The sequence below is a fragment of the Aythya marila genome (assembly GCF_965140915.1).
Source record: "Aythya marila genome assembly, chromosome: Z".
In the NCBI taxonomy this organism is placed as follows: Eukaryota; Metazoa; Chordata; class Aves; order Anseriformes; family Anatidae; genus Aythya; species Aythya marila.
The window spans coordinates 30,929,269-30,941,735 of record NC_139080.1 but is presented as its reverse complement, the minus strand read 5'-3'; the positions used below and the strand labels follow the sequence as shown (position 1 = coordinate 30,941,735).

Below are 12,467 nucleotides of genomic sequence, written 5' to 3'. Positions count from 1 at the left end.
TGCTGCATGTCTTCTGATTTCGTACATCAACTTTCCAGAATGGCAGTGTTATTCAGGATGTAGCACAGGGTACAACTGTTAGTAATGGATGTATTTGTATTTATGTTTTATATCCGCTTTAAAAATTCTTCAGGAAACAGTTTGGTAGGGTTTTTTAGTCCAATATAATGTGTGATCTGTTTTGTGCACATTTTTCAATACCCAGATGGCAGAGATACTGCTTGACAACCAGATCATACATCCTTTTACCTCAACAAATTGTTCCTTGAGGCAAAAATACATAATAAGAAGACCTCACAAACATGTACTATGTGATACTCATAGCCTGGGTTTCAACACTTTCATGACCAACACAGTTACAAAAGTTAAACATTCACAGTTGACACTGGTCAAGTTTGTTGTCATTCTTTTGGGGGAACGCAGGTATGAATTTCTCTCTCATCAAGTACTAAAGGTTGTCAAAAGTGTTAATGAAATGCCATTATATGTCAAAAGCAAGAATCCAATCTTGATAAAATCCCTGATACTTGCTCATAACCTTAAACAGTTTACTGTTCTGTACTTTGCAATAGCAATCACAAATCAGATTTTGAATACATTTCAAAATGTTGGGACACCTTATTAGCAAAGAATACATCAAGTATGTATGAATATACTACTCACCAATTTCAATCTTTGTAAAGGTATTCTGCTAGTGTCTATTGGTGTACGTTCCAAAACATTAACAAATCTCACTTCTGGAATGGCAATTGCACACATTACATGCGCCCACCTGTGAAAAGCAGCAAGTCAAGAATACCACCAAAAAAAACATAGAAATATGAGTGTCAAGATGTTTCATTACTTGTATTTTGTTTGTTTCATTTTTAAAAGGCAACCATCTCCAGGTATTTCCCTTATTAGGATTTCTGAAGATTTCTTTGAAACGTTAACAAACTTTACAATACTAGCACTTCATGTGAATATCATTTCTGACTGGCTTTTTATGACAACTTTTTTCTTGAAAATTATTTTTCATATTCAATTTGTTAAGTGCAATACTATTGTAGGTGTGCTATTCAGGTGCACATGCACAGACTATTTTATCCATATGCAATTTATGACCTTCAACATTTTCACAGAATCATAGAACATCCCAAGTTGGAAGGGACCCACAAGGATCATGCAGTCCAATTACTGGCTCCATACAGGATACCAAAAATCAGACCATGTGTATGAGAGTGTTGTCCAAATGCTTCTTGAACTCCAGCAGGCTCAGTGCATTGACCACTGCCCTGGGGAGCCTGTCCCAGTGCCGGACCACACTCTAGGTGCAGAAGCTTCCCCTAACACCCAGCCTGACCCACCCCTGTCCCAGCTCCATGCCAGTCCCTCGGGTCCTGTTGCTGTCCCCAGAGAGCGGAGTTCAGCGCCTGCCCCTCCGCTCCCCTCGTGAGGGAGCTGCAGGCCGCCATGAAGCCTCCCCTCGGCCTGCTCTGCTCAGGGCTGAGCAAACCAATGGACCTCAGCTGTTCCTCATACATCTTCCTGGTGAGACATTCCACTATCCTTGTTGCCCTACTTTGGACACTCTTCAATAGTTTTATGTCCTTAAACTGTGGTGCCCATAACTGCACACAGTACTCAAGGTGAGGCTGCACAAGCACAGAGTAGAGCAGGACAATCACTTCCTGTGACTGGCTAGCAATGCTGTGCTTGATGCACCATAGGATACAGCTGGCCCTTTAGGCTGTCAGGGCATGCTGTTAACTCAAGTTCATCTTGCCATTGACCAGAACATCCCAGGTGGATCATACACACTTGCTCTGTTAAATTTCATACAGCTGGTGATTGCTTAACTTAGTACCATCTGCAAACTTACTTAGTATGCATTCAAGTCTTGTGCCCAGAACATTTATAAAAACATTGAATAAAACTGGCCCTAGAATGGTGCCCTGCAGAACCCCACTAGTAACTGGTTGCCAGTCCAATGTAGCCCCATTAACCATAACGTTTTGAGCCCAACCTATCAGACTACTGTTCACCCTTCAAGTAAGATTTTGTCAAGAAGATATATGCTGTACATTTTGTCTGGAAGGATGTTGTTACAGACAGTACTAAAAGCTTTGCAGGAAAACATGTCTACTGGCTTCCACTGGTCTATAAGGTGGGCAACTTTGTCATGAAAGGAAATGAAGTTAGTAACTCCCATAACAATCTTTTCCATAATTTTACCCGGCATTGAAGTATGACTGACAGGCTTGCAGTTATTAGGGTCTTCCTTCTTACCCTTCTTGAAAACTGGGACAACATTTCATAGAATCACAGAATCATAATATCATTAAGACTGGAAAAAAACTCCAAGATCATCTGGTCCAACTGTCCCCCAACCACCAATATCACCCACTAAGCCATGTCCCTAAGTACCACATCCAACCTTTTCAAAAACACCCCCAGGGACGGTGACTTTACCACCTTCCTGAGCAACCCATTGCAATGCGTGACTGATCTTTCTTAGAAGAAATGCCTCCTAATTTCCAACCTGAACCTCCCCTGGTGCAACTTGAGGCCATTCCCTCTTCTCCTATCATAATAATATACCAGCTTCCAGTCAACTGGGATCTCTCCAGATTCCCAAGACCACTGAAAAATAACTGAGAGGTCTCACGAGGACATCAGCCAGTTCTTCGATTAACCTAGGATGCATCCCATTGTGCTCCATAAACTTACGGACATTCAGCTGAAGCAACAAATCCAACAAATATTTGGAGTTGGCTGGGAGTTTATTGTTCCCACGGTGATAGTCCTTCAACCCAAGTCTTAGGGGGTCCCAGAGCTCATCACTGACAGAAGTTAGTAAGTCATTAAACGTCTCTGCTTTACCTATATCCTTATTTGTGAGGTGACCAATCTCATCAAGCTACAAGATCAATATTATCTCCGGTCCTTTTTTGCTAATGACAGACTTTAAAAAAAAAACTTTTTGCTGTCCCTTCCCAGTACTAGCCACTTTCAACTCCAATTGAGCTTTGGCCATTCAAATTTTCTCCCTGCAATGGTGAACAGCATTTCTGTTGTCCTCCCATGATACCTGACCTTGTATTGTGTTTATGTAGCAAGGTTTTCGTAGCTGGGGGCTGTAGGGGTGGCTTCTGAAGATTCCAGAAGCTGTCCCATATTAGATAAGGGCCAGTTTCAGCTGGATACAAAAGGGACCTGCTGCTGGCCAGAGCCAAGCCAATAAGCCATGTTGTTTGCACCTCTGTGAGAGCAGACTTAAGAAAGGGAAAAAAAAATGCTGGGCAACAGCAGGTGGGAGAAGAAGGAGTGAGAAGCAGCCCTGCAGCCCCCCAGGTCAGTGCAGCAGGAGGGCAGGAGGTGCTCCAGGCAGGCAGCAGCAGGTCCCCTGTGGCCTGTGCAGGGAAAGGCCCCTGGTGGAGCAGGCTGTCCCCCTGCAGCCCATGGGTCCCACATGGAACAGATCTCCATGCTGTAGCCTGTGGAGGAGCCCCTGGTGGAGCAGGTGGATGTGGCCTGGAGGAGGCTGCGGCCCATGGAGAGCCCCCACAGGAGCAGGCCCCGGGCCGGAGCTGCAGCCCGTGGAGAGGAGCCCACGCAGGAGCAGGGGGTCTGGGGGGGAGCTGCCGCCCAGCCGTGGGGGACCCGTGCTGGAGCAGTTTGCTCCTGGGGGATGGATGGACCCCGTGGGACGGAGCCGTGTGGGAGCAGTGCTTGAGGAGCTGCTGCCTGTGGGCAGCCTCTGCAGGCTCAGTTTGGGAAGGACGGCATCCCGTGGGAGGGACCCCACAGGGAGCAGGGGCAGAGAGGGACCTGTGAAGGAGTCGTGAAAATGAAGTACTATAGACTGTCCGCAGCCCCCATTCCCCTGTGTCACTCAGGGGGAGGAGGTGGAAGGGCAAGGAAGTGGATGGGCAAGGTTTTGGTTTACTTTTAGTTTCTCACTGCTCTAGTCTGCTAGTTATAGGCAATATATTATATCACTCTCCGGATGCTGAGTTTGTTTTGACCATGACAATAATTGTTGAGTGATCTCCTTATCATTATCTCAACATTTGAGCCCTTTTGTACTGAGTCTGGCTGGGATGGAGTTAACTTTCCCTGAAGCATCCCATACAGTGCTGTGCTCTGCACCTGTAGCTAGAATAGCACTGGTATCACTCCAGTGTTGTGTCTGCTGCTGAGCAATGCTGGCACTGCATCAGGACTTCCTCCAACCTCACCCCCCAAGAGCCAGCAGGCTGTGGATGGGCAAGAAGTGGGGAGGGAACATCACCAGGGCGGTGTGGAAGGGGAAGGAGAGGGGGGTGCACTCATGAAGATGTTCATCCTCTCAAACAACTGCTGCATGTATTGAGGCCCTGCTTCCTGGACGTGGCTGAACATTGCTTGTTGATAGGAAGTAGATAGTAATTTCTTTTCTTTCTGTGCTTCTGCGCTTCAGCCTTTGCTTGGTTTTTGTTTTTGTTTCTTTTTTTTTTTTTCTTTCACTCTTCCCTTTAATGAAATTATCCTTATCTCAACCTGTGAGGTTTTTTTTTCTTTCTTTCCAGCATACTTCCTTTTTTCCAGGGGAGGGGACGAGTGAGAGAGAGGTTGTGATGGAGTTCAGCTGCCCAGAATGGTAAAATCCCACACCTTTCCATCATACAGATAATATGTGATTATACAAACTATAATATAACATACAGGGACTAAGTAAACTGTTGTCATATAATGTTAAAGTTGTATCTGCCTAAGTGTGAAATAAGAGCTGTATGTAAAGATGATATACCCACTAGTAAGTTATGCAGGTCAGCCCAAATGAAAGCAGATAAAGCATGTAGATCTATCATTTTATTATGGAGACTATTCCACTTATATTTCAACATACAGAAAACATCTCATCTCACTTTGAGAATTCTTTTTTTTTTTACTTCTAGTAACAACTTTTTTTTTTTGCTCCTTGCTGCCTGCCTGCAAAAGTGCATTGTCTTAATAGTAGGTGTCTTACCATCTAAGCTTTATGGGGAAAGAAATGCTGTAAATAGAATGTCTATTCGATAAATCTAGACTCAAGCTCTTATACTTTGACGGCTATCAACCTAACAGGACTCGTAAAAATTGCTGTCTTCACTCAAGACGGAATCTCAGCTCTCCTTTACCGCAAATTGTAACTCCCCCACCATGTCTGATTTATAACTTTTTAAATCTAAGTAATGCCAATTCTGCATCTCTAATGAGTATATGAGAGAGAAGGAAGGAACAGAATGATTATGTTGGATTTTCTACTTGTTGGAGAAAAAAAATGGATCATAACCTTCTGAAATGTTTCAAAAGTTTGAAATGGTAGATAGAACAGTGTTAAGTATGGGTGAGGACTCAACATTTTATAGCAACTATAATCTGTTATGCGAACAGGAAAACAAGAGTTGAATGACTTTTACAGAGCTGTTATTTCACAAATCTGTAACAGAAACCTAGAGAGAGATATAATGCAAAACCAAAGACTTCAGGTATAGTTATGCAGAGGAAGACATACTCTGCAGATCCCTGAGTTTTTTCTTTTTTGTCCTATGAATAAATCTTATGAAAAAATTTAAATTAACTGATCTACAAAAAAAAAGACTTATTTTCAAAGATGTAACATGTAATCTGTCAGTTCCAAATATAAAAATGACATCATAAATTCTGTTTAGATTACACAGTTTGTCTTTTTATTATTTTTTTTTCCTGGTTAGAAAAAGCAAGTAACAAATAACTATTATGGGGAGTTTAAAGCAGAGATATAAAGCAGCTAAGTATTTTCATGAGTTTGTCAAAACCTTCATTAATTTGCTAACAATATTAATGCTTCTGAAGATAATTGAATTTTACATACAACCTTCTCCTCAACCAGAAATTTACAAAATGCAGAGAAAAACACTATGCAACCAATTGCAAATGATTGATAAATAAATTCTGGCCTGCTAACTGGAAAAGAACATTGCAGCTAGATGAGCACTTATGACTGTAGTCCAAAGGGATTTATAAAGAAAGTGGTCTACATGATATTGCTAATATACTACTAGTATTTAACTAATTATGTGAAAACCCCAAATGCATGAAGACTGTTTCAGTATTGGGCTTTAAAAATGTTAAGCTGCAACATTTCTCATTTTATTTATTTAGATTACCTGGTATACTGCACTATCATAAAAATGAAGAGAAAAATACTAATGCTAGTATGATAGTATGATGAAAATGTATAATGCTAGTATGATGAAAATACTAATGCTAGTATGATGTCAGAAACAATACTATTTTTGACAGTGTATGATAAAAACGTACTTAGAAAAACATTTCAAGTCCAGAAGTATTTTAATATTACTCAGATTAATTAATATAAAATATTGTTTCTAGCAGAAGTTCAAAGGTTCCCTTTTAAATTCTGTAATCACAAATTTCCAGGACTAAAGAAGAATATGCATTTCACTGTTTGGCAAGATTTGACCATGCAAACAATGACAAATGAGCTCTCATTTGCTTCCTTTACACAACAACCAGCAGAATGGAATTTGGAACACATAAGCCTGTGCAAATACCAAAACGAATGTACATTTTAGGTACATTTTCACAAAATGGCAGCTGCACTTTTCAATAGGAATATTTTTAATTCTGCAATGATTCAACTTAAAGGGATAGTGTCAAATAATTAAGCTTACAAATGCTCTGTACACGGGAATGGATTGCAAAAAAAATTAAAACAAGAACATGCAATCTTGACGAATATATTACTTACTTCTTGTCAGTAGTTTCCTTTAATGCACCACCTCTCAAATTGCAGAGACAACATTCCTAAAAATAAAAACAGTGTAGAAACAAGTGAGTTTACTGACAGGTTACAAAGCAGTCTTATTCAGCTGATCTTAAGGATATGTAAATTGCTAATGTAATTAAGTGCTGGGTCACAACCTGCCACTTATAAACACTGCATTTCCTTACAGGAAAAATAGAAGAATATATAACAACAAGAGTCATGACTCAAAAAAGCTGAAGAAAAATGTTTTAAATATTAGTCTTGAACAAAGTGATAGAACTACTTTGAAGACAGTAACAAATGAAAAGGCAGTCAGTATTGGAATAGAAAGGCTGCAATTGCCATGCAGCTTACTAAGGTAAAACAAAGTAAAATTATATATAATTAGCTTAATAAAAGTTATATTCTTGACTTGTAAGTAATTGATTCAACTCAAATAACAAAACAAGTCAGTCTTTGCTGTACCGTTTCCTGTAAGACCTTTCCTAAAAACAAGGAAACAACTTTCCTTTCCTTCTTCCTTGCGACAAATAAATTATCTTTGCAATTTAAGCATATAACTTTTTGCCTTACATACCAATACCACTGAGAACTCTCATACAGTACCGCTTTCATCTAATTAGTGTTACTATAGAGGTGTGGAGAAGAGAAATGAGGTTAACTAATTTAACCACAAGAGACCTGGGATGGGACTCAACATATTCAGGTAACAGTTCCCTTTGTAACAGTGAACAATGACCATTAAATCAGGAAATCCATGGGCTTAGGATACCAATTCCTTCAGGTATTCAGAGGAGACTGAGGAGGAACAGGTAGCTTCTGCATTAAAGAGGAAAACTGGAACATAAGGGGGCCGGTATTGCAGCACTTAGCATGTGTTTCAACATATATTGCGTATAACTTTAGGGAGCTTCTTCAATGCAGGAAAAAGCCTCAAAAGCGTAATACTCCATAGGACTACACTCATAATCCATATGATTTTAACTGTTTCTTCCAGAGCCACCCTTTTTACTCAATCAGCTGTACCTTTGTGAGATTCTCACACTGCATCTTATAAAATCTCCTCTTGTATCAAGCCTAACAAAACTGGACAGAGGGGCAGGAGTAGGTGGAATGGAGAACAATCAAAAGAGGGAGGCAGGGAGAAGGGCTGATTATTTCCTCTTTCTCCTCATTGTGTTCACTCTTAAAGGTACAGCAAAATGGTGAGCCAGAATTACTCTAAGAGAACCTACTCTTCCACTTCACATACCAAATACTGTCTAATGTACCATGTCTTATTTTAGGTTCAACTCATTACTCTGTGATGCTGTGCAACTGCTATACATAATTGTCTTTCCAACACGTAATTTCTTTCATATACATAATTACCTTCTAAGTATTTGTAGATACTTAGGGTATCATAACTACTTGGTATGCTTTTTGCCAACTTATATAGGTATTAAATTTTGTCAACCTCTGATCAAGTTGGTTCAAATTATCTTCAAATTTTTTTTCAATGTTTCTTACCCTGCCTTGGATGTCATTAGAATAATTTGGTGCTGCCATCCGCATAGATACACACTCAAGCTATATGAAGAATTATTACTCTTTCTTATCTTGAATAAATTTTGGTTTCAAACACAACACTCAGTTAGTTACTAAAAAGTTACTGAACTGCATGAGGCTGACATAAAGACTTTCCCAAACTAGATGGTAAGGAATCAAATTGTTAAGTCTTTATACACTTTCACTGTGCAGAACTGATTCTGTGATAATACAATAAAAATTCCACTAAACAGCTACTGAGCATATTGATGTTTTTCCAATAAAGTACCACTGAAGTCATGGGAAATGTGATTCTAATTGACATTCATTACTCAAGGCATTTACAAGCAGGTACTTACATGTGAAATCTACAGGATGAAAAAGTCTACATATCCTTAAACCTACCTGTGACTCCTGAGGAGTACCAATCACACAACCACAGAGTAATCCTACAGCGCTGTGTCCTCTGCAATCTGATTTATCTTTAGATCCTTGCTTACAAATCAGCAAAGGCAAGATTTATATCTGAGCTCTTCCTTTGATTCACTTCGACATTGTGAGTGAGTGGGTCATCTTTTCTCCTATTAGCATTTAGCTTTATATACAGAGCTTGCCAGCTGAGCTACTGACCAACAGAATGTTCCTTTCCAACCTGTTAGTTTTACATAAGACAGTGGGAAATACAAGATGAAAACAGTAAAAATAGATGGGCAAGCTTCTCCAAAGCCATATGAGAGTAACAAAACAGATGAACCAAGCAGCATAAATATAATACTCAAAATGGAACATCCATTCAGTAAGAGGCAAATACCACATAAGCTCCTCATAGAAAAGGAGCTGTGAGGACTACTTGACAGTCTTTCTCTAACTCATTTGCAGTTTTGAAGGGGCAGGAAGCTTACAATGAAGATGTAGAATAACATCTGCAGATTGGTGAAGAGAACATGAGTCTGATTTAGTAGAAATCTTTGTGGGGAAAAAATCATTTTCCTCTTCAAAATTAAATGCTCAGCTTATCCTTCACCTGTGAATTCCCTCACATGCTTCCTGTTGTTCTTTTTTTTTTTTTAAATTGAAGCACTTTATTGATATTTATTGTATCAGAGCAATTTGTCATTTGCAAAACAGACTACCTGTCAGTTTTGCAAAATAAAGTAGAGATTCTTGCCCCTAACTTATGAGCTTTGATGTTTTTATTCCAGCTTACTTTGAAATTCAGTACTAGAATGTCAGTGAACTTGTCCTGCTTCTAATTAATACTTTTTACTTTGAAGGAAAAGCTTAATCTGATCTTTTGCTGTGTAGTTTGTTAATGCAACTAGACAGTTCAAGGTCATAAAGTGTAGATGTTTCCCATTTCCCAGTCACCAGGGTCTTTGCTTGATTGCCATGACTCTTCAAACCTGATGGAGAGTGGCTTGGCAATAAGAAGTCATAACCCTTATCCACTAATTGCAAACCTTTCACACTAAGTTAAAAAAAAAAAAAAAAAAAAAAAGCCAGACAAAAGAAGGTGACTCTAATTATTCTCAGAAGCACCAGCTAGGAAAAAAAAAAAATCTCCTACACACAGCCTGCAGGAACCAAATGTGTTTCTTTCTCAAAGACTACCTATATGAAACGTCAGTGAGTACACAGTGGTGGTAGGCAATAATGAAACAGATTGTTCTCTGGTGGATACAGAACTTGAAAACGACATTGATGTTCATAGCAAATCTGTGTGAGAAGGCCCATAGTTAAAGCCTGTTAGATCTTTTTCTTACATCATCCTTGCTTCGCAAAACATTGTCCTATATCCATGTAGTTTGGCTATAAATTCACCTCCAGTTTCAACATACTGTGAACAATGAAAACACAGGACAGCTGATCAATAGAAATCCTAAGATTCCTAGTAAAGGTATACCTGCCATGGATGGCACCGAGATCAGACTACATTAGCAATTATTACATTTGTCCACATCAAAAAAAAAAGTGAGAGAGCTTTCTGTGTGTAAAATCCAGGATAGCAACAGACTTCAGAGCCTGGTCCTAGTACATATCCAGTATTCACTATTACTCTGCAAATCCTTTAAACAAGGATTTTATCACATTTGTATTTGCATGAGATAATAATTTCTTATGCATATTATTTTACACTTATCAAAATTAAACCTTAGAATATTTTAAATTACTCATCTGCTTAAAAATCTCCATTACATTCTGGAATTATAAAAGAAAACACTCTCTCCTCGTAGCTGCATAAACTAAGCCATTTCCGTATAATTCACAAGCCTTATCACACAAACGTTCACGTCACCTTTTAGATTTTCAGTATAAGCAATGCGTTTTTTCATAACAATACAGATCACATCTGCAGTTTCTGGACTGCACAGTCACCCTTGCTTACAATGAAACAGAATTTTGCAACCAATATTCCTAATCTGGTGTATGCTGTACTATCTATTGCAGTCACTGCTATAAACAACAGTGAAAGTCAATGTGAATTAACCATACTCTCTTTGGTACATACATCCAAAAGATGGATCACCCTTATTGCAATGATATGCCATTACTCAAGCATATTTAGTTACTGTTGCATGGATGAACACAAGGGGAAAAAAAATGTTTGCATTTATTTATACATCAAAATGAATGCATTTGGTTGTTCTTGAGTATTTTTTGCATTCTACCAAAATTGAGTCATATTGACAATGATGCTAATTAAAAAACAGTTTTCACATTTTGATACTTGCACACTTACTTCATCAGCAATGGCATTCTGTGTCAGACAGTAAGCTGTCTGACACAGAAAGGAAACACAGCTCAGTGGAGCCATAGCAGAGAGATGTACATGTATAAGTCAAATAATGTTTTTTCTTGTGGACCACTATGAACGTGTCACACTTGATCCTCTTTCTTTGTTAAACTGCTGTCTCTTTTTTCTTCCTGACCCTATATTGACCCTGTAAATTATGATGGCACTTCTGAAGAATAATATTTATCCAGTTAAAAGAAATATACATCTATGTGGGTGGATAAATACAGGGTAAATAAAACATGTTATTCCTAATTAATTTTATCTGACATGTTTCAAAGAACTTCCTCATAAAATGTGGTGACAGAGTCTCCTCCATAATCACCCTAACAATCTTTTCCAGTCTTTTCATATCCCTGCCATCTGGAAGTTTTTCCTAACAGCTAACCTGAAGGTTCCCTGCTGCAGTTTAAGCCTTTTTTTTTTTTTTTTCCTTTTTTTGCTTTTTGCTTTATGCATCATAAACATGAAAAACAGATTGCTCCTTTCATTTTTGCCATTTTCCATCTACAGCTCCTTAGTAGGTTAAACTATCACTACTTTTTAAATCACTATCTTCGTCTGAGGTCACATCTTTCCTTCTGAAATGCAAAGAGAGCAAATTCTCAATAATATTAGGCAGAGCAGGATTAGTTGATGTCTTGAATCCCACATTTCCCTCCACAGTGTTCAATTCTTTGGATAGCACTGACTTTAAGTTCATGCACTGCAACCCTCAGAAACCCTTCCACAGCAGTGGCTGGTATGATTGCTCCCTATTTCTGTGTCTGTTCTCAAGCTTCATTATCTTGCACTATTCCCTATTTAATTGCATTCTGTTTTCCAGATTAATAACCTTACTTCGCATATCTCATTGAGAGAGAGAGAGAGAGAGAAATGAAAAAAGCTTATATTCAGTTAACAACATCTGCAACAAGTGATAACTAAAGGATAACTAAGCATGTTGCTGGTGTTCAGACCTGGAAAAAGACAACAGTATGGAGTCTGAAAGATCCCAATAAAATCATTAGGGCTTTGAAAAATACTTGACTAAGTATTCCAGCATAACATCCACCAGGTGGTTGCTATCAGAGGACAACAGAATATAGCTGATTCAAACCAAACAAAAAGAAATGCTCTTCTCAAAATGTGATAAAGTTTGCCACATGTGGATGCCAAAAGTTCACTAAATGCAGGAAGTTGCTTCATTAGTTCATGAAAGAAATCCATCAAACGTTACCTTTTACCTAGTAAATACACAGGTAGTGCCTTTGCCTAAAGCAGTTTCTTATTAGCATATTGTTAGAGATTGGGAGAGCATTAGGAAATGCTTGCCTAAGACATATTCTTTCTGATAAATTCCTTTCTGTTCGTGTTGGAGACAGGATAACA

At 38.8% G+C, this 12,467-nt stretch overlaps 1 protein-coding gene across 5 annotated transcripts in view; it reads right to left on the bottom strand.

Moving 5' to 3' along the window:
* Window positions 1-12,467, bottom strand: part of KDM4C (lysine demethylase 4C) — a 287,286-nt gene that overhangs the window by 69,164 nt on the left and 205,655 nt on the right. For all 5 annotated transcript variants that reach the window (XM_082783468.1, XM_082783469.1, XM_082783470.1 and 2 more), the window contains exons 17-18: window positions 6,758-6,813; window positions 664-772 (exon numbers count right to left, since the gene is read on the bottom strand). In XM_082783468.1, coding sequence (XP_082639594.1) covers window positions 664-772; window positions 6,758-6,813 — 165 coding nt within the window. The remainder of the gene's footprint in view (window positions 1-663; window positions 773-6,757; window positions 6,814-12,467) is intronic.